Below are 21,858 nucleotides of genomic sequence, written 5' to 3'. Positions count from 1 at the left end.
CTTTTACAGGGATATCAAAAGGCAGCAGGTCTAAATGTGGTGCTGTGTGAGATGTTTGCCCTAGGACCTTCCGCGTCGCTCATCAGATTCTAGTTGAATTGTGGTGCCTCCTTATACAAATACCTCCTGATGCACATGCTATTTTCAGTTGCTTGACTATTGAGATCCGCTTACGTCAAAATCTCAGCAAGAAGCTCATTCTATTCGTCAGACACTCTCTGTTGCTGGTCGAACTATAAAGGTGCTTCTCAAGGCACGGGCGCCATGCTGCATCCAATTCTTGACCTCAGCAACTTCAATATCGTCGTCTCTGTTATAGGTGAGAAGCACCGGAATCAACTAACATACAAAGCGCAACAACTTACTGTGGTAAAGCGTTTTATATTCTCATTTTCGGATATGTTTCGCTCAGAATCAAGCAGAGGTGGTACCTCGGGGAAGCCTGTATGAACCCAAGATTCGCACTGATTTAACATGATACTGATTCTCAACTAGTACCAGCCTTTTTAATTGGTGTCTCGCTAGGGCCGATCGGCGCTAGGTTTCTGAACATATCTCAGTGGGGAGGAGGGGATGACGATTACCGCAGTGACATCGCATTTGTAAATTCCCTTCTGATAAGCTACTAATAGATCGATACTGATGATAGCAGAACCTGACACGCCTAGTGATAGGCATACAGTTGGTAAAAGCTGGATATCAATTGCCCAAGAGATACATAAGACAGCGTCTCTGCGAACTGGCTATATGTCTTCTTCCACTCATGACTATAGCATGGTTTGCAACATCTGCATGTATCTTGCTTGCGATTCCTAGTATATCCTTTGTACGTTCACTGGAGCTTTAACAACTCAGGCACCAACCTGTAAGTCTGTGCTGACCGTCTCGTGTGTAGCTTTCAGCTCTTATTATAAGCGCTTGCGTGACTTGCACGGATCCTGTTCTATCTCAAGCCATTGCAAAAGGTCCCTTTGCAGACAACTATGTTCGGCGACCACTTCGAGAGTTTATTTCGGCCGAGGCAGGGGCAAATGATGGCTTTGGTTTCCCATTTCTGCTGCTTGCGCTTTCCTTGTTGCGTTACGCAGAAGCGCCTGAAAACACCGCTAGCCTGGAGGACTTCGATCTGGAGCGAGGCATCCCCGATTCACTCGGCGCAACGAGCGCAGGGCGCTTCGGTGGAGGAGTCGGCCCTGCGTTAAAACATTGGGCCGTGGAGGGAGTCCTGTACATGATTTTCCTGGGTGCCTCCTACGGCGCCTTTGTCGGCTTCACTTGCCAGAAGCTACTCAAGGGCGCATCCAAGCGAAGATGGATCGATAATGAAAGCTTTACTCTGGTCCCTGTGGCAATTGGCATGCTCATTGTTGGGACGTGCGGCTGTTTTGGATCCGATGAAACACTTGCCTGCTTCATAGCTGGGAGTGTGCTCAACTGGGATGGCCTTTACCAGGCTGAGATGCAGGCCCGGCATGACTCTTTCAATTCGACAATCGAGACTTTGCTGAACACTGCAGCTTTCATGTATCTTGGTGCAGTCATGCCATGGGACCAGTTTCATAGACCCCATGACACTGGGATCTCCATCTGGCGCTTACTTGGACTAGGCTTTTTAATCCTTATCTTTCGTCGCATTCCCGCCATTATAGCAGGATACAAGTTCATGCCCAAGGTCTGCAGTGATTGGAAAGAAGCGTTGTTTTTGGGTTACTTTGGACCGATCGGTAAGCAGCGCTCGCCCCCAGGATAACGTTCGTTCTCAGGCTCATGCTACTTGGCAGGCATCGGTGCTATCGCATATGTGGAGTATGCTCGCCGCCTCTTTCCCTCCCCAGGCGAAAGTGACACTGAGATTAACAATCTGACCGCCGCCATGACACCAGGTAAGACTACAGATCATTATTATTTGGAATTGATTCGCACCTAACCGCAGTCTGCGCAGTTGTCTATTGGTTGGTGCTGTTCTCCATCGTTGTCCATGGACTGTCGGTACCTGCGCTTGATGCGCTCTACAGGTTTTTCGGCGTGTGCAAGATCCGTGACCATCCGGTGGCGATTGCTCTGCTCTCAGATAATGAAGCCCTCCCCAATAATTGCTCAGTTGATCCTCAGCGGCATTCGATGATTGTCAACAACCGCTTCTCGCGGCCGTCTGACAGCGACACTGACGGGCAAAATGGCCAAGTACGGAAAGAATCAGGAACGATGACTCGGCTAAGCGAGGATAGTCCGCTCAATGCGAGCAATGAGCATTTGGATATCCCCTTATTTAGCCACCGAGCAGGAGGCTCAGCCACCGTTCGGGCTATTGTCTGAAAGTGTGTTCTGTCCTACTCGATATGGACGAAGAAAGGAGATGGAACGAGAGACGCGCACGTTCATTCATTTCATTCATGCATTTATCGTGCCATGCCAGCTCAATACATATCAGTCCATATTATGTCCAGACCATCGACCATTCGCTTCTGGCTTAATACTGACATTGTGATCTGCGATCTCGAGGCGATTTGAAAACAACCCCGCGAAGCCAGGAGGACGACTTCAGACAGGGCAGGTCTAGCGGCATGAATAAGAGGGTTGAACAAATGACCAGACGAGATGTATGCCATACCTTTCCGCAAGAGCCGCATGTCTTCACTTCGCCAGCGATGGTAGCACCGCAAGAGGGGCAAGAGTTGTGGCCCATTTTGCAAGATTTGTTTCTGTTTGGAGTCGGTGAGGGGCTGTGGTTGGATGTGTGAGTTGACCTGGTGGGGTTCGGTTACACACAAGATGGAGATTTCGGGGCAGCGTACCTTGAGGTGAAGGAAGATAAATATTCGCGAAGATGGGAGATGCAAAGCGAAGCGACTTGAGGTGGTGAAGAAAGTGAGAACAGGAATAAACGGCCTTCAGCCATGAGCTGTCGTTTGTTTACCCCGCCGCGTGATCCAGGCTGATGTACCCGCTTTCCCGCCGTTGTGATTGGCTGTGGTGCTGATAAGGTCGGACTCATATAAGGTAGTGATCATGGATCCTCGCCAACCATCACTTTAGCCAGCGAGCTTCTCCATGTCACATGCCATTAACTGACTCTATCAGACTGAGTGGCGCTCAGAGTGATTTGTGATGTGCTTCTCAGAAATCATTGATACCTTTCGCAGATCGGTACTCCAAGACCGGATTATCTGTGTTCTTATCACCAGTCAATTCGCAGATTGTATGTACATACAAGATATCGCCGCACACGGGAACATTCTCAAACGCTGCAAGCTGCATAGGGCGCTCGAATATGATGAGGCCCTTTGACTGTATTACTGTGCAGGAGCTCTGTGCCTGAGCATGCGCAGAATGAACCCTCAATTCGGAGTCCCCCACTCCAATCCCAGTCAAGGCCGCGTATCAATATATACTTATATCTCTAGTCAGAGAGTCGGGTGCCTTGGGTTCGCGATCTCACTACCTCCGCTCAATGGTCACAACTACCTCGTCGAATTCGGCCCCTAATGAGAGACGATGAGTTCGGCAAGCAGGGCCAGCAGATGTGGGGGTCTCTTCATGCGAATCTCAGGATGAACATGTGTTCCTTACGAGGGCAAGTCGATGTCTACATTTCAGATCACGGCCGATTACAAAGAGATAAGTGAGGAGCTATCTCGTGGCTGCATGCTGTAGTGAAGGTCATGCAGTTGCATAGTAGGTGGGTGCCTTGAGATTGTAAATCCGTCCTTGGCGCGAAATAATGCCACTTGTGTGTTCGGTGTACTTCGACCAAGAAGGCACAGAACCCTGAGGTAGCCGGGCTGGCTATTTAAGCTACTTGGTGACGCAGGTATTATGACTTAGTCCCTTAGACCAGTGCCTCAACAGGAAGCGGTAGATGGTTGCCAGCCGGCGACGGCGGTAAGGACGGTGGGACTGCTAAAATCTACAATCTCGACTGGGAGGGCACCCGAGGGTAGATATAGAAGCGAATGAAGGAACACGAAAGAATCGTGGGACATTGAGGTACTCATTTAGCCGCAGATCATGGCATCTCAAGCGCGGAATGATTGATGATAGCACATTGGGATTTTGTTCATCATAAGATTGCATAACGAACCATTTTCTTTTACGCAAAACATCTTTCTGGTGATTTCTAACCACGATCTATGTAAACTTGTATGTAGTGCAGGACCACAGCTACAATCATGGTATTACGCCACTGGCTCGCAGTGTGTTGGCCATCGTGGGCGGAATGAGCAACATGGGGTCTGAACCTGAAGCGACTGTGCTAGAAGCATGATACCGGCTCACGTTATGCGAGGTTTTATCGCGTGTCCATTTTCTGCAAGCCTCAAGTCGCCCCAAGAGATCTATCTTCAAGGTCAGGCGATCACAACTGATGAGAAAGTTCTTCAGTCTAGACTCCCCCCGGAATGGAGTCAAAGCAAGACATGCCAAAAATATATCTTCTATCTCCACAAAACTCGGCAAAGCTCCACTAAGCTCCCGACTCCCAGAGTCTAGAGCTCCCCCTGAGAAGGACTGTGGTGAGGTGTGACTCAGCTCCGTAAGATCAGTTAGCGTGACTGAAATCTGTATACTCTTTCTTTCTCAGGGGGTTTCGTTGTAGATAGTTGATCACATAGTAGTACTACGTGTCTAGATCCACAAAGAAAGCGATGATAGTAGCAGTAGTCGTTTGTCCAGGTAATGTATGTACACAGACCTAGAAGCCGTTAGTTACCGAGATGTTCACTCCGTACTGCATGCAGTCCGCATTCTTCCCCTTTCCTAAAACTTCCGGCCGAGGGGGACTTGGTCCCCACATCCCGCTAACTGGGGAAAAGGATTGCCTCGGGGAGGTCGGGGAAATGACGAGCACGTGGATGATTGTTGTTTTCGGGAATAGCCTCGCCTTGGCTTGGGGGAAAATGGAACTGTTGTTTATCAACTTACGCTTGAAGCTCTCCTGCTGACTTTCTCAGCTGTCGTTGGTTCTTGCTTGGCAAACAATGCTTTGTTGATTCGGATTGATTTTACCCGGATGATCAATTAGTTTAGTACAGGGTAGCGGTTGACGCGCGTGATAGGGGATTTTGATTGCCACGCGCCTGGGGGGGGGGGTCGAGTTACTTTTTTTTTTTTTTTTTTTTTTTTTTTTTTAGCTAAGGGGGATATTGTATGCAGGGACACGGATGGGAATACGTGGTGGTGAATTACTCATTTTCGTCTGTAGTTGATTGTTGGGTAGTTAGGTGTATCTCTCGTGTGAGGAACATGAGGACCGTATACAACGTGAATGTAAAGAATGATGTTTCTGTCGTCATTGTTGAATGACTTCCGTTCTTGGACAAGTTCCTAACCGGAAAAGCCGCCACCCACCAGGCGTCCAGGAGAGAACAGGTGGAAACCGGGAAAAAAGGTCGCCAGGCGAAGAAAGGACGAGAACATCCGGGGAACTGGCCCGTGTTTTCTGGTCGGATGCGGGGTACAGATTTGAAGACCCGACCTTGCTTTCCGACCGGCTATGCCTGTCTGCCTGCCCTGTCTGTTTGTATAATTGTACCAAGTATACCTCTATCAGTGCTCTGGTCCGGAAAAGTGTTTACGGCAGTTACACTTCTCCTCATCTTACTCAGGCGGCTTTTCTGATGCCAAAGCCCTCGATCCGAGGGGACGTGCAGAAAAGGCGCGCCTGACCCCTGCGTGGGCTTGGGGTGCTGCGCCCCAGGGGGTGATTTACTCTATAGTAACAGTCGGTTATCCTCGTGGAAAGTCGGGATCAAAGACTTTGGGATGGACCTGTCATGTGCGTTGTTTTTCTTATTCAGTACTTGCTTTTGGGTGTACGTTCGACGAGGGAAATTCTTTAGTTTAGTGTGCATCAGTAGGGGGCTGTCAGTACGTGATTTGGGGCTGTAGACACAAATTAATGCCTCAATTCGGGTGTGCGTGATCTTGAACATGAGTGATTTACATAGCAGTACGGTAAAGACGGGGGTGGCTTACGCGCAATGAACGCGGTATGACGAGCCAGTGCCTCAAGAATGGGTGCTTTTCTGATCTTCTGCTTGATCTTCCCTCTTTTTTCTCGTGTCGTTCCCAAAATGGAGGGGGCGCATATCCCGAAAACTTGAGTCGATGAAAAAAGCACGGCAATATCTTCTGCCCACCGCATTTCACGATGGTGACGTTGGATTGTCAATCCGGAGAAGTGGACTTGTTTCATTGGCCGGACCGGGAAGGGCTTCGGAAGGCAGCTGACCCTCACTTGACCGAAAACAGCCTAGAGCCATGGAGCAACACCCGAATTTCTCTCCCGGGAATTTCGTCACTCGGAAAGATTCCTGGGTCTGGGCCTGTAAGTTGGGCAATTGGGGCAATTTGGGGGTGGTTGCAGCCTCCCGGGCGGTCAGACTGTTACATAAGCCAAACGGGGCCCTCCCCACCTTTTTTCGTTAGTGAATACGGAAGTGCTCCGTCGCGCCGAGGACAGTTTCTAATGAATTTTTTTTCCTGCCAGGCGCTTCTCTTGCTACCCAGTCGGGAATAGTCTGCGTTGATCTGGGAGAGGCTTAGAGCCCATGCCGAGAAAAGGGAGGGCTTCCTTCCCCCGCAATTTCCATCGTTTACCCATGTCCTGTAGGTTAATCGCCTCTAAAATCCTCGTTGGATGGTTGGCTATTCTTGAGTTCATTCAACGTCATCACTTCCGCATCAACTGTCAGTTGATGGTCAAGAGAGAAAACTGACTCTGCGCTCCCGTGGGAGAAGCTGGGAATAATCGCTTTCAGCTCGTAGGACTGACTGTCGGTTTCGTAATAGAAAATGCAGGGGGCTTGCTTAAATACCTCGTTTGCAGAATGGTCGGCTTTGATATCTCGAGCCTGTCACACCGATAGTACTGTGTCGAGAGAGTACGGCTAGTAGTACCTTTTTCTTATTTTTACTGAGTTGTTAGCCCCTCCCATTCCCCCCCTCCCCTGTTGGCCTAGATTGAGACATTAACGCACTATCGGTTGATAACGCCTGAATTCTCATTTCTTGTTCCCGATCCTGCTGTTATTCCCTCACTTTTAGTTGGTGCATCCGCGCAGAGCTTCCGGAACCACTTCGTGCCCACATCTCAGATCTCGGAACAAGTCGGATTACCCCGAGAGGCAATTTTGCCTCTGTTTCGACTGTTTCGACTTTCCACGATAACCAACAACCGCTTCAGCCTTCAGCCCGGTCCTTAGCCCCGACATCTTCCGTGGAACTGTGGAGAAGGCTCATTACTCCAAAGAATCAAACCTCGTTGCGACCTGAATTCGCTGCCATCATGGCCCCAGCTGGAAACATTCATATACCTCCCGTTTCCCCCGTCGATCCTGGTCCTCTCTACACAGATTTCTTTCAACAGCAAGTTGCAAAGCAACGAAATAATAATTATCATTCTACTTCACTAAGAAACATGGTTGCTGCTTCTGTTAACCGCACTGCGCTGCACCCTGGTGGTGTTCAGTATGTCTTTCCTTCTTTCTTCCCCTTGTTTTGGTCTTGCGATGGTCTGCTGCTGTCTCTCTCGATTGGGACATGGCAAGGACCTATATTACCTCATAACTTTCAGAAGTTGTTGACGAAAGGTCGCTAACTTGAATGCCTATATAGGCCGGGCAAGGGTCACACTGAGCTCGAGGAGGAACTCCACGAGCACGCCCACATTGACTATGACCGCGTTGCTATTGTACGATTCTCTGCGCCTCGTCCCGATGAACCATAGCGCTAACAGAAACAGATCGCCAACCCTGCTGTTCCTGCTCTTTACGAAGATGCTCTGGTCTACGAGACTGGTACTGCCATCACCTCCAGCGGTGCCTTGACTGCATACTCCGGTGCCAAGACTGGCCGTTCTCCCTCCGACAAGCGTATCGTCAAGGAGGAATCGTCCGAGAATGAGATCTGGTGGGGACCTGTCAACAAGCCCATGACTCCTGATGTAAGTTCTGGCCTGGCGTATAATCGCGCATTGCCTCCCCACCCCTTGCATGTCCGCTGGCTGCGGGACAAAGCCAAGCTTTAGGGCAGAGATCATGGCCGCAGTGCCACGGTAGTCCCGGAAGATTAGCAAAATACCTCAAATCATGCTATGGTCTGAGGCATTTTCGATCTTCCGACTGCTGTGTTCATTTCTGCCTGCGCTTGCGTCTGCGACCTTGGAGCAGATTAAGTCGCACCGGTGACGTCATCCGTGTATCTTCCAAGTTAAGCTAATTCGCATCCCTAGGTCTGGCGTATCAACCGTGAGCGTGCCGTCGACTACCTTAACACCCGTAACCGCATCTATGTTATCGATGGTTTCGCCGGCTGGGACGAGAGATACCGCATCAGCGTCCGTGTCGTCTGCGCTCGCGCCTACCATGCTCTCTTCATGCGCAACATGCTCATCCGCCCCTCGCAAGAGGAGCTGAAGCACTTCCACCCCGACTATGTCATCTACAACGCCGGCTCTTTCCCCGCCAACCGTTTCACTGAGGGTATGACCTCTGCTACTTCTGTTGCCATCAACTTTGCCGAGAAGGAGATGGTCATTCTCGGTACCGAGTACGCCGGTGAGATGAAGAAGGGTGTCTTCACTGTTCTGTTCTACGAGATGCCTGTGAAGCACAACGTCCTTACTCTCCACTCCTCTGCCAACGAGGGTGAGAACGGTGATGTTACTGTCTTCTTCGGTCTGTCCGGAACCGGAAAGACCACTCTGTCTGCCGATCCCAAGCGTGCTTTGATCGGTGACGACGAGCACTGCTGGACTGACCGTGGTGTCTTCAACATCGAGGGTGGTTGTTACGCCAAGTGCATTGGCCTCTCCGCCGAGAAGGAGCCTGATATCTTCAACGCCATCCGCTTCGGATCCGTCCTCGAGAACGTTGTCTTCGACCCCATCTCCCGTGTTGTCGACTACGATGACTGCACCCTCACTGAGAACACACGCTGCGCGTACCCTATTGAGTACATTGAGAACGCCAAGATCCCCTGCTTGTCCGAGAAGCACCCCTCGAACATTATCCTCCTCACTTGCGACGCTCGTGGTGTTCTTCCTCCGATCTCCAAGCTCACCACTGAGCAGACCATGTTCCACTTCATCTCCGGTTACACTTCCAAGATGGCCGGTACTGAGGATGGTGTGACCGAGCCCCAGGCCACTTTCTCTTCCTGCTTCGCTCAGCCCTTCCTTGCTCTTCACCCCATGCGTTACGCTACCATGCTCGCGGAGAAGATCTCGCAGCACAAGGCCAACGCCTGGCTCCTCAACACCGGTTGGGTTGGCGCTGGCGCCACCACTGGCGGCAAGCGTTGCCCTCTCAAGTACACCCGCGCCATCTTGGATGCCATCCACAACGGCTCCCTCAACGAGGTCGAGTACGAGACCTACGATGTGTTCAACCTGCACGTGCCCAAGTCCTGCCCTGGAGTTCCCTCGGAGCTTCTCAACCCCAGAAACAGCTGGACCGCGACGACGAACTTCAAGGACGAGGTCAACAAGCTGGCCACACTCTTCAACGAGAACTTCGCCAAGTACGCCGACCAAGCTACCAAGGAGGTCATTGCGGCCGGTCCGGTGCCTCAGTAGATTGTTGCTTTTCTTGTTCGCTGATTCCCTTTGGTTTATCATATCGCATGGCGTGCTGTGTTTCAAATATTGGGTCATATGATTTCTTTCTTCTTCAGATACCTGAATGTGGCTTTATGCCGATCAGCGGAGGGAAAATCGCGCTGACAATGGCTGTTCTGATTTTGGTTCTGTCCAATACTGGCTGTTGGTCTATAGAAAATATATTCAGTTCCAACCAATTCTTTCTTTGTGATGTAAAAGTAAATCTAGTTCCATGCGACAGCTCCCTACCCTCTCGCATGGCAATGATGGGTTGGGACTTTTGATCATGGATCCCTGGCACCTAAACTGGAAGTTGCCGGGTGGTGAGTTCAGGGTTCCAAATTGATCATAGAATCTACGCGGCGGACATTTCACCTCCCGGCGATACGTTTCCACCCTTTTAGCATCTACCCCCCTCAGAAAAAGAAGATAGCATCAAATCAAGATTTGCTTTGCGGGTAGTTTACTTGAGGTGGTAGCCCTTGTGGAGAGCAGTGCGCAGGGCATTAGTGGGGTGGGCATGCGGGCGCTAGCTGAATCGCCTCCGGCATTCATGACTGCTTATAGGTGATGCCTCGACAGCACTATCTTCCAACCTCAAATCATCTCTTGAGCACCTGGTATGTTGTTTACCATTGAAGAAACCAAGTTAATCCTTGCAGTAAAGGCGCATACTAAGATCTGCACAGATTATCTTGCTTCCAAGCTCCGTTCCCCACGCAAGGGGGCCGCTAAATAGTTCGCGTCAACGCGGGATGCAGCCAAACCAATTTTCTCCGAGTCATTCCTCGATCGAAGACAGGGGTGGATCCGTGAACTACTGGGGTAATGTACGCGTGGGACTTTGATGCAGGAACAGATTCAGCATGCACCATGTACATTGCATCTCCGAGTCTAGTTCTTGCGGCTAGACAAGGTTCGACTTAGCTGGGGATGACCATAATACGACCTCACTCTTCGACATACCTTAATACTACTCGAGCACCTGTGGGCCAGTGCTCCGACATACCGTGCCTGTCGATCTCCTTCTAGCTCTCTCCAGCTGTCAAGGGGGGAATGCCGCCCTTTGAGCTGATACGTGCCAGACATGTAGTGCCCTGTCTGGTGTGTGGCCCTTACTGAGCCTCGAGGCTTTTTCGAGGTGCCAAAGCAAGGATGCTTGACTAACACGCTTGCATCTTCCTCACGTGAAAATTGAGTGGTCCATGGCCACCACCATTCTTTGAGCACCCCTCCAAGGGGGATGGTCACTTGCGTTTCGGTGTTGCCTCCTGTCTATGCCATTCCCGCCTTCAGGGGCCAAGTACACCCCTCCAAATTTTCTAAATATGTATTTGCATTCTCTATTGTGTGAGAGAAAAGGACTCGCGCGCGTAAGCCTCGCGCCACCAAAATCTCCTTGAGCGATCCTGGAGACCATCGCGTCGCGTCCGCGTAAACTGAGATACAACACTTCTCTTCAACTAAGATCGCCATGGGAAAGAAGTGTGCTGCATAGAGCTTGAGATTCAGTGCATGCATCAACATCTTGGACGAGAATATGATTACATCTCATTCTCTGTTTTCGCTGCCACTGGCGCTGATGGGAGTGGGAGCCGTCGTTCTCGCGGTAGGTCAATATTTTGTCTTAAGGTCGCTTGTTGCGACATGAGGATACAGACTATGTGTTAGTTGATGAACTCACGGCCGCGCTGACACTGAACTTGCAGCTCCTGGTGTACGGCATATATCAGGTCTACTTCCATCCTCTAGCCAAGTATCCTGGTCCATGGCTAGGCAAATTCACCGAAGCCGGGGCAGCGTATCATGCTGTCAAAGGAGACCTGCATCTACATATCTGGTGGTGCCACCAGAGGTATGGTGGGTTTCAATGAATATAGTGACCTTTCAATGGAAAGGAGTCTCGAAGTGCTGACTGAGGATGTATAGGGCCGGTGATTCGATATACGCCGAACTTGGTGATTTTCAACACAGCAAGTGGAATGAAAGGTGTGTTGCTGCTATGCAGGAAGATTGCCTTTGAGCCTGTTGGCTAACCAGAGGGAAAGATATCTACGTCCGAGGCAAGGACCTTCGCAAAGATGTCCACTACGGCGTCATTCAACTCGGCACCAAGAACCTTCTCACGGTCACGAGCCCCACGGACCACGCTAGACGAAACAAGATTATAAGCCCTGGATTCTCAAGCACGGCAATGCGCGAGTTTGAGCCAAAGTTGTTGGCACATGTCCACAAATTCTGCAAGTCACTGTATCGCCCCAAATCTCAAGGCAATTCGGACAGTTCCTGGGGAGAACCAATGGTCATGTCAGACTGGTGCAGCTATTTTGCATTTGATGTGATCACGGAGCTGGTTTTTGGAAAAGCGGTTAATCTACTTGGCAGCCAACAGCACCGATGCACTGTGTACGACATCACTGGGATGATGAAGCGACTGTCACTGTTGATGTATGCGCCGTACGTGTTTCTTGGTCGACTGGATCGGAAGTTATTCCCTGATGAGATGCACGGAATGAAGCGATACCACCGGCTGGTGAACACTATGATGGCGGACGCCGCAAGCATGTCAGGCCATGTGTTTAGTCGATTGACGAACGCGCGGGATAATAAAGTGAGCGCGGGGACGGGACCCGCATTCAGCGATGCGGACGTCTACTCGGAGGCCGCGATGTTGGCTGTTGCTGGTGGGTTACACATACCCCATCGCTTTTCTCCTTCTCATCTATCTCATGACTTGCTGATGGCATGAATGACAGGATCCGACTCCACATCTGTTTCGCTCTGCGCCAATCTATTCTATCTGGCTACTTATCCCCACGCCTACGCCCGCCTCGCTCAGGAAATCCGCACAACATTTCCAACGCTGGACTCAATCCGCACAGGGCCCCTTCTTCTCCAACAGTGCCCCTATCTGCACGCTTGCATTAAAGAGACTCTCCGAATCTCTCCGGCCGTAGCCGGATGTCCCTATCGCCGGGTCGAGAAGGGAGACACCATAGTTGTCGACGGCCACGTTATTCCTGAGGGCTGCAGTGTCGGTACCGGAATCTACAGTATCCATCACAATGCAGAATATTTCTCGCGGCCAGATACGTTCCTCCCGGAGAGGTGGCTGACCAGCAACGTTGATGACTCGCTCGAGCAAGCGAGCATCACGACAGCCGCATATACACCCTTTTCACAAGGGACGCGCGCCTGCGTCGGGCGACATCTGGCACAAATGGAGCTGCAGTTAGCACTAGCGTGCCTGATCTGGCAGTATGACTTTCGCCGGGCGGAGGGCACTGTTGGGGAGATGGGAGCAGGCAATCGAGACTGTGGGGAGCTCGGGCGGTCGAATCCGCATGAGTTTCAGCTTTATGATCACATCATCAGCCAGAAGAGGGGGCCGGTCCTTCACTTCAGGCCGAGGGAATTTGCTCAGTAGAAAGCATCGGCAGGCTGAGGCGGGAAGGCAGTCGGGCTCGGCAGACAAGGCGGGCTCTTCGGTTATACATGAAGGCAAAAGAATGGGAACAACGGGTTGTGCCTTGATTTGATTGATCCTTCTGGGAGTTTGGGAGTTTTCGATACGGAGTCCAAATCCAGATATGTGAATATGAGTATTGATGTATAGTGTGGGAGTTTGTGGTTTCAACTTCTCAACCAGACAGTCACAGCAATGAGAAAATTGTTGGGAAGCAGAACGGGGCAGTCGCCTACTTCATATTTACCAAGTGGTTCATTGAGAACATCAGGCGCGAGGCGGATCTGTTCTGCGTACTAGCGATCCACAAAGAGCCAGGCTCTGAGGGGAGATAGATTCCTCCGACATGACAGTCCGTATCCACCGATAATCGGCTGTTTAATCACCCTGATCCTCGCCCTGGCCCCCCAAATGGAGCGAGCTAACAGCGTCGAAAGGATATGGTCAGTGCGCGGCATGATCAATCGCCGCCAGGGGATTGGTTTAGAGATAGCGACTGGGCATTCCGGACGACTGTCCTCCTAGCCTTAAGGATTGTTTGGTAGCATAGCCGAGCGATTAACAGAAGAATCATGTAGCGAGAGCCTACTACTCTCCTCCCGCCCGAAAGAAATTACCGAGATCCGCCCAGCGGCTCACTATCTCCCGGCCCGGGATACCGAGTGTGATAGGTACTCCTCCTGCGTACCTCGAGTGATAGGTAAGGATAGAAGTCCGGCAGCTTGCTTGGTGTGGGTACCACATACCGGATATGGTGGAGGAAGATCGGGGAGATGTACAGTACAGTACAGTACAGCGGATACTAGTAGTTGGTGAGGATGTAGGTGTGTCTTCATTGGTTTATACGCTACTCTATGTTCTCGCGTCTCTGTTCGGACGATATCACTGCTACCTACGGAGTACAACTAATCCCTTTACTATCGTAGTGACTTGATCCTGGCTTAGGTAGTTCTTTCGCCCGTGATGTCAACACCAAACTAATACCCGGAGGAAACCTTCTCCGGATTCCATCCCGTTCCATACTGATTGGTTCTTCGGTGAAGGGAACTTGTTGGGATGTCGAAAGGCGAAGTGATGTTCAGGTAATAATCAGTCCGATTATCGGCAGTATCAGATGGATGGGGAGGTGTGATTTCTCTCCAATGCACTTGGTTGTTGGTTTGAGAGATGATGATGAGGATGCGGGAAAGCAGGGCGGGAGAGGGGGGAGCAGCGGAAGATGCGGAAGAATATTGATCAGCGCTGATGCTTGGGATGTCATGTCGAGCCAAGAGATCCAGATGTATGGAGTCTAACCTCGGGCCTGGCCGGGGTTTCCGGGGGGTTCTCGTTAGGTGCTGGATGTGGTTTAGTAGCCGATTACTGGAGGTGGGGAGGAGCTGAGTTCCCCACTCGGTGGGTGGACACCTGCAAGTATGAGAGTTGAGAGATGATCCTCTATAGCATGTACAGTACAGGGCAGGGTAGGTTGGCTGAAGAGTGGAGGAAAACGGTCCCTATCGTTCTTTCTATCTATAGATGTTATATTGCTCGGTGTGTGATACAGTATGAAACAATACAATCAAAATTAAGGATGAAGGTGGTAACGTGAAAAAGAAAAAGGAAAAAGACGATAGTAACATGACGTTGCCACGCTCCCCCGCATTTTCCAGCTGGCGGGCATCATGCAGTAGCTGCTTAGTCCAAAGTACTGTACTTGTACTTACTACTGTACATACTACTTGGTGGATACTGGACCATATGCAAATCAGGTATTTAATAACAATCATATTATTATGGAGATGCCTATTCGAAGAGAAATACGACTAAAACTACCACCCCGTAAATCTCCACCAGCACTGTACTGTAGGTTCCGATGCCCGAGTATGACCCATCAATCACTGTGACTGTACCAGACTCTCTGTACCACATTCAACCAGCCATCCATCAATGGTGAGGTGGTGGTAGTTACCTCCTCGGCCTGGCAGTGCTTGCCAGGCTTGATCATCTTTTCTCCTTCTACCCACTTTGCTTAAAACTCACCCTCCCTGCTCCCTGTCCGTCTTTCCCCGCGACATTTTCCTCCTCCTCCTCCTCCTCCTCATCCATCATCTGACCAGGAGCTTTTTTCCATCCAAGTCTTAAATAAAATATTTGCCTCCTCCTCCTCCACCTTAAGCTCCTTCGCACCCCCTCCTTTTGCTTCTGCATCGCCTTCTCTCATCCACGGTAAGTAGCTTCGGCTTTTCCCTCTTGGAAGATCCCCGGATGGTCTTGTGGAAAGTGCCTGGCCAGGCCCAACTGTTTTGGCCTGGGGCATAGCCTCCTCCATACTTTGATTCCAAGCTTCTTTGTTTCCCCACCCCGCTTTTCCTCGTGTTGTCTTAGCTTTATATTCATTCCCTGCCTGTCGTCTCAACATTTCTTTCAATCGGAGCAGCATTTTTTTTTAGCATTGACCATTGATCCTAGATACTGACAATAACCAATAGGTCTGGAGTGAACCCTGATTACTCCCTCAACATGGCTTCTACTACAACCACCACCACAACCCCAGCTGTTGCCGCCGCCAAAGAACCCCAGCCCGCCATGGACTTCCTTCATCACCCCTACACTCGTGCGGCGCTTCCCTTCGTCAATGGCGGTCTTGCTGGCATGACCGCTACTGTCGTCATTCAGCCCATTGACATGATCAAAGTCCGTTTGCAATTAGCCGGCGAGGGTGTCCGCACCGGACCTCGACCCTCGGCCTTTGGCGTAGCTCGCGACATCATCGCGTCTGGCAAGGTACTCGATCTTTACACGGGTCTATCTGCTGGTCTCCTTCGTCAAGCTGTCTACACCACCGCCCGCCTGGGTTTCTTTGACACCTTCAGCAAAATGCTCAACAAGCGCGCAGAGGCTGCTAACCGTAAGGTCACCTTTGCCGAACGCGCGGGGGCTGGGTTGACTGCTGGTGGTATTGCAGCCATGATTGGCAACCCAGCCGATTTGGCCCTGGTCCGTATGCAATCGGACGGCCTCAAGCCTCCCGCAGCGCGGGCCAACTACCGCTCGGCGCTGGACGCGCTTGTCCGCATCTCCAAGTCGGAAGGTGTTCCAGCCCTGTGGGCCGGTGCCTTGCCGACCGTTGTGCGCGCGATGGCCCTCAACGTCGGTCAATTGACCTTCTTTGCGGAGTCTAAGGCTCAATTGAAGGCCCACACCAATTTGTCGGCCCAGAGCCAGACCTTTGCCGCCTCTGCGATCGCCGGTTTCTTCGCCAGCTTCCTCTCGTTGCCATTTGACTTTATCAAGACTCGTCTGCAGAAGCAGCAGAAGGATCCCTTGACCGGCAAGCTGCCGTACAAGGGCCTACTGGACTGCGCGCGCAAGGTGGCGCAAGAGGAGGGCTGGCTGCGATTCTACCGCGGCTTCGGCACCTACTATGTGCGGATCGCTCCTCATGCGTTAGTTTCCCCACCCCCAAGGCTTTCTTATCGTGTAGTGCTGTCACTAACCCCGCGGATCCACCAGCATGGTTACACTGATTGTCGCCGACTATCTCAACCTCATCACCAAGTAGTGTGTTCGGATTGATTTCTGACGTGGTTTCTTAATTTCTTTTTTTCGTGTTTTCTCTTTTTATCCATATTTAGGCATGATTCAAGAAAATGCCGCGTCGAACAGATCATTCTGTTTCGCCCACACTGCATTCCCACTCAATGCCCGATCGGCAAGCCACACCCGATCGGGCTGACGGGCTGATCGACAGAACAGTCACGAGGGTTGCATGCTGTCTGGCACAGATGCGATGATGTGTGACGGCTGTTGACTACACTCTTTCTTCATGGCCAGTACCCTGGGTGGAGTTTCTTATTTGACTGAGCTTTTTCTGTGTATTTCTTACTAGTTATATATCCCAGGGCGTGCTTAAGGGACCGAGCACAAGGGTATTGCAGAATATGATCATGAGTAAACACCGATAATAACAAAGATACCCACCCATAAACAGGCCTCTTAGTAGTCGACCTTAAAATCTATCTCATCGTCTGGGATAGAGTCTTGCTCTTCGTCTTCGTCTTCGTATCCGAGCGCCTCGTAGTCTATATTTTCTGAGTCTTCTGCGTCCAGGTCCTGGTCCAGGTCCTGGTCCGCATATCCTGCTTCTTCTCCTTCCCTTTCCTCGTCTGAGTCGTCTGCGTCTACGTCCGGGTCCGCGTATCCTAGTTCTTCTCCTTCCCTTCCCTCGTCTGGATCATCTGTGTCTTCTCCTTCCAATCTTTCATACACGTAATCTGGATCAATTTTCCGGTATTCTGGGCCATCTTCCTCCACTTCAACATCCATATACCCCTCTGCTTCCTTTGAAAGCACCGATTGCACCTGTTCTTGATCTCCTTCTTTGAATAGATCATCATTGTTGGCAACCTCTTCTCCGCCGGTCTTTGGCAAGGTGTTCATCTCCTCTTCCTCTGCTTTGTTATCCAAGTTTTCATTACCCATGTGCTTGCCTCCTTCTTCTCCCTCGTTTGCTCCTTCCCGTTCCGCCTGGACTACAACCTCATCGGCCATCGGCCCAGCATTGACGAAGCTGATTGATTCTTTTTCTTCTTCTTCTTCTTCTTCTTCTTCTCTCATGTTCTCATCTTCTAGGTCTTGAGGCTTAGCGATATCATCTTCAACGATATTGGGATTGACATCTTCATCTCCGCCTCCTTGCTCTGCATCGTCAAGCACTGCACCATCTGCGGTGAGCTCATTTCCATCTTCTTCCAAATCATCCTGATCTCCTGGCGCGACAGGTTCCTCCTCAACAACATCTTGATCTTGATTCTGCTCTTCGTTTTCTTGCTCAGCTCGCTCTACTGACTCAGCACCGACGTGCAGACCATCATCTCCCTCCACTTTCTCTGAACCACCCTGGTCTTCTTGCTTGTCTGACTCAGCCTCAGCATGTTGACTCTGTTCCTGGTCCTCTCTCTTCTCATCCACCACATCCCTGCTTTCGGATTCATGGTCTTCTTCCTTGTTTGTCTCTCTTATGCTTGTTTGATCAATTTGTCCATGCGCGAGTTGCTGATTCACATCTTGATCCTGAGCTTTATGCTCAATAAAATCAGCATACAGTTGACGACTTCCATTGTTTTCTTGCTCTTCGTTCTGGACATTTTTCTCTTTTGTCTGCACCACTTCCTCGTCTTCTTCAATGGCCTCCGCTTCCTCATTGATATTTTCCTGGATTTGCTCTTCAACAAGTTGAGGTTGAGCATCAGCAAGTGCCTCATCTTCCTGCTCTGCATCTGCCTGGACATTTGGCTTGACCAGAGCATCGCCAACGCCTTGTTTCGTCTCGCTCCTGCTACCGTCCTCCTCCTCATCTTGTTCTTGTCTAGTTGGTTCATCCGCAGCTTCTTGACTCTCTTTCTCCTCTTCGACGCCCGCGTTCTTCGGCCTAACTGAACCAGTGTCAACGCACTGCCTTTTATCCCCATATTCTATCGTTCCCTGGTCATTCTGGTCATCTGATTCAGCGTCCGCGAGCTCACTCTCATCTTCTTCTCCCCCATCATGTACCTGGTCTTCGTTCTCCGATCGTTCGACAGCATTGTCCTCACTCTCCTCCTTCATAACTTCTTCTTGCAGAACTTCTTGTTCGATAGCTCTGGTGTTGACATGTTGATGCGGTTCGCCTTCTTCTTTGAGGACATCTTCCTCATCTTCTTGTTCAAGTGGTTGAGCATGAACACTCTGGTCATCTTGTTTAACCGCAGTGTCAATATCATGGATTTCTATTTTTTTCTCTTCTTGATGGACAACCTGATATTCTTGTTGTTCAGCTGATTCAGCTTCGACATATTGCATTGCCTGATCCACATTTTCCGCATCTTCCTGCCTTTCTTCTCCATGTGTTTCCTGTGATTCCTTTTCCTCTTGCCCTGGCTCCTCCTCATCTTCTTCATCCACTTGCCCCTCATGCCCTTGAGTCTCATTTGTCTCATGCTGAATTGTGTTATCAGCATTCTGCACCGATTCTTCGACTTCTTCATCTCCCTCTCTTACCTCCTGTCCTTCTTCCTCAACCTCCATCTCATCCTCTTTGCTTTCCTGCTCCTGAAATTCAACTACCTCATCTTGAAATATTTCATCAGCCACCTGCATTGTCTCTTCAAACTCTGCTCCTTCGTGGCCTTCTTCGTCTCTTACCTCCTGACTTCCCTCATCAGCACCCCCCTCTTCGCTTTGCTCTTCCAGCTCTTGATCTTCATTTACCTCGCCTTGTGATATGTCATCAGCCACTTGAATTGCATTTTCATTTTCGTCGTTTTCGTCGTTCTCCCCTGCCCTTACCTCCTGGTCCTGATCCTCGTCCTCCTCCCCATCATCATCTCCTGCGTGCCCATTTCCTTCGTCCTCAAATTCTTCGTCTTCCTCATCTTCATTTTCCACGTTTTCATCCGCCTCCAGGTCCACAACAGCAGCGACGGAGACACCGCGTTCCTGTTTGATTCTGATCTGGTCTTGCTGAGACGCCACTCTTCGTGAGGTAGCTGTGTCGCCATCATCATCATCATCACTAGCCACCGTGATCCCATTTTTCCTACTTCTCTTCCTCCGCCCACCCACACCTCCTTGATCATACTCTTCCTCCTCCAGTTCTTCCTGCTCCCGCCTTTGAGCAGCCTCAGCTCTCTTCAACCTGCGCAGAAGAACGGGATCACTTCGTAGATCAAACTCGGTCAAAACCACCTCACACACCGGACACTTGACACAGTGCACGCGACGCGCACGTCGGCCCGTGTGCCCACTGGATGAAGCGTGCCTCGGGTCCGGGGCGGTGGTGCGGCTCTGCGCAATCATTGCGGTAATGGCCTCGCGCTCGAAGCTGTGCGGACATTTGGTGCTGGTGACCGGATCCTGGAAGGGGAGGAGAGTAAGGGGGCACTTGAGAGAAATGCGTTCACGGGAAATAGCGATGTCTTCGTCTGAAGCATCTTCGTCATCGCCTTCTTCAGCGGAAGGATTTTTGGCGTGGCGAGAGGAGGATGCCCCCATGGTAGCCGACACTCCCGATACTGCGCTTGTCGCCACGCCTCTGCTGCTGGTAGCCGAAGTTGTGGGTTTCTTGTCGGCCCCTTCTTCGAGGTGGGCGAACCAGGTCGAGGCATGCGGGAGTGGGGGGATATCATCACCCGGGTGTTTGGCTTCGTGAATGATGCGATAGAATCCGATGTAAGCGTTGTTGGTGGAGTATCTATGGCCTTGTCAGTCTCTCATCCTGTCTCAATGAAAAGGGAAGCAGCATTGACATACTTCTGGGTAAGCGACAACCCACTCCACTTGTCCTTCGTCGCGGTGACACTCTCCTCTATCTTGCCCACCAACGTCGGTCCGGCAATCTCTTCATCGTCATCACCTCCCTCCCCCTCCTCCTCGTCATCGTCACGAGCACCAGCATCCTCCATCTCCTCATCCCCATCTTCATCCCTCCTACTCCGCCGACTACTTCTTGTCGATCGACTCCTAGTAGCCACCGCGCCATCCACCACATTCACATTGCCATCCAAACCCCGTAGCAACTCACTCAGCCCCTCCAGTTTCACCTCCGCATCAATCGCACCCCGCATCTTCTGATCCAACTTGGCAGTTGTCGCTTCCACCTTTTCTTTGAGCGCGGCTACCTCCTCCTCATCATTATCATCATCCCCTCCCTCAGCATTTCGCTCCTTCTTCCGCCGCACCCGCTCCTCTGCATCCGTCAACCGTTCGTTGATATCCCCGGCCGCCTCGGTCAATTTTTCCTGCGCATGCTGGAGGTGCGTCTTCAGGTTCCGGAGGGGTTGGCTGGTCAGGAGGCTGAGGAGGGCGGCGTGTGAGGTCGCGTGGAGGGTCAGTTGGTCGGCTTTAGGGTTGGAGATCGTCGGGGGCTGGTACGGTGGTGGTTGGGGGATTGTAGAGGAGGCTGTTGTTGATGTGGAAGATGAGGAGGTGGGTGCGGGTTCGTTTCGGCGGCGGAGGGGCATATTGGGAGGACTTGCACTTGCAGCAAGTAAGTTAAATTAGGGCTGTAGAGGCTGCTGCTGTTGTTGTAGTGGCTGTTGATGTTGATTCTGATATCGCTCTCTGGTGTAGAGAATGTGTTTGATGTTAGGCTCTGTTATGAAGAGTAAGTGGGGAGTGTAGCCGGAGGAAACCCCAAGAGATCCGACTTGTTTTGCCAACAAGATAGTTTGTTGATCAGAAAGGAGGGGCTCCGTACGTGCTGTGTGGTTTCGGTCTGGTCTGGCCTGGTGTGGTGGAGGCGGGGGGAGCAGTGCGTGAGGGCGCTCTTTGTTCACTTCGTGGACTCGATCAAGTCAAAGAAACTATAAACCCTCACCCACAACACTAAGTCAAAAGAAACCTGTTACGTTAGTAGACTTACCGACCCTGTCTTACTTACCTGACCCTATTACATAGACTGCTGCGCTGTCGCTTGCAAGATGAAAGAAACTCCGAGAGCAAAGAAAGCAAGACGCGACGCGGTCACGCTAGTATGGTTCGGGTTATAGCTGATTTACACTTCTATCGAGTACCTTATCGGCGCTTATCAATTTATCGGGGGAGGGGGTTATCGGTGGGGCGCGCGGTGGTCAAGTGGGTTAGGGACCTGATTTTCTGCCACCGCCAGAATTGAACAGTTTTGATGCCTGATTTTCCGGACCTGTGCATGTGTTGGTGCCTGAATTTCTCTTGCGAGGTTGCTGGCGTTCTGCCGGTCATGTGCCTCGCAAGGCGGTGGGAGCTTTACCAGTTTCCTCGCCGAGTTTTGGCCGGCTGGTTTTACCACTTTTCT

General features: G+C 51.0%; 5 protein-coding genes across 5 annotated transcripts; 4 read left to right on the top strand and 1 right to left on the bottom strand.

Annotated features, from left to right (window-relative positions):
* Nucleotides 1–264: 264 nt before the first annotated feature.
* Nucleotides 265–2,316, top strand: ASPACDRAFT_24987 (putative plasma membrane antiporter; the record flags this gene model as incomplete). The annotated part of the gene is made up of 7 exons (XM_020199303.1): nt 265–319; nt 376–444; nt 496–602; nt 653–826; nt 896–1,724; nt 1,782–1,883; nt 1,943–2,316. 7 exons carry the CDS (start codon nt 265–267, stop codon nt 2,314–2,316), a joined length of 1,710 nt encoding a protein of 569 aa, XP_020058738.1.
* A 4,899-nt stretch (nt 2,317–7,215) lies between these two features.
* On the top strand, nt 7,216–9,843 carry acuF (phosphoenolpyruvate carboxykinase PCK1). The gene is made up of 4 exons (XM_020204786.1): nt 7,216–7,467; nt 7,615–7,690; nt 7,742–7,942; nt 8,231–9,843. Exons 1-4 carry the CDS (start codon nt 7,286–7,288, stop codon nt 9,572–9,574), a joined length of 1,803 nt encoding a protein of 600 aa, XP_020058737.1. The 5' UTR covers nt 7,216–7,285; the 3' UTR covers nt 9,575–9,843.
* Nucleotides 9,844–11,180: 1,337 nt separating this feature from the next.
* ASPACDRAFT_1854372 (cytochrome P450) lies at nt 11,181–13,369 on the top strand (the record flags this gene model as incomplete). Its single annotated transcript, XM_020197387.1, has 5 exons — nt 11,181–11,207; nt 11,308–11,458; nt 11,528–11,587; nt 11,647–12,282; nt 12,355–13,369. The coding sequence occupies 5 exons, from the start codon at nt 11,181–11,183 to the stop codon at nt 13,023–13,025; spliced, it is 1,545 nt and encodes a 514-aa protein (XP_020058736.1). The 3' UTR covers nt 13,026–13,369.
* Nucleotides 13,370–15,676: 2,307 nt separating this feature from the next.
* On the top strand, nt 15,677–16,990 carry ASPACDRAFT_76771 (putative mitochondrial dicarboxylate carrier protein). The gene is made up of 2 exons (XM_020204785.1): nt 15,677–16,492; nt 16,560–16,990. Exons 1-2 carry the CDS (start codon nt 15,699–15,701, stop codon nt 16,606–16,608), a joined length of 843 nt encoding a protein of 280 aa, XP_020058735.1. The 5' UTR covers nt 15,677–15,698; the 3' UTR covers nt 16,609–16,990.
* Nucleotides 16,991–17,042: 52 nt separating this feature from the next.
* ASPACDRAFT_58714 (SUMO ligase MMS21) lies at nt 17,043–21,046 on the bottom strand (the record flags this gene model as incomplete). The annotated part of the gene is made up of 2 exons (XM_020203381.1): nt 17,043–20,277; nt 20,337–21,046. The coding sequence occupies 2 exons, from the start codon at nt 21,044–21,046 to the stop codon at nt 17,043–17,045; spliced, it is 3,945 nt and encodes a 1,314-aa protein (XP_020058734.1).
* Nucleotides 21,047–21,858: the final 812 nt, after the last annotated feature.

Source organism: Aspergillus aculeatus (assembly GCF_001890905.1).
Source record: "Aspergillus aculeatus ATCC 16872 unplaced genomic scaffold ASPACscaffold_4, whole genome shotgun sequence".
NCBI lineage: Eukaryota > Fungi > Ascomycota > Eurotiomycetes > Eurotiales > Aspergillaceae > Aspergillus > Aspergillus aculeatus.
The sequence above is the reverse complement of the archived record's forward strand: the minus strand, read 5'-3'. Positions and strand labels throughout refer to the sequence as shown.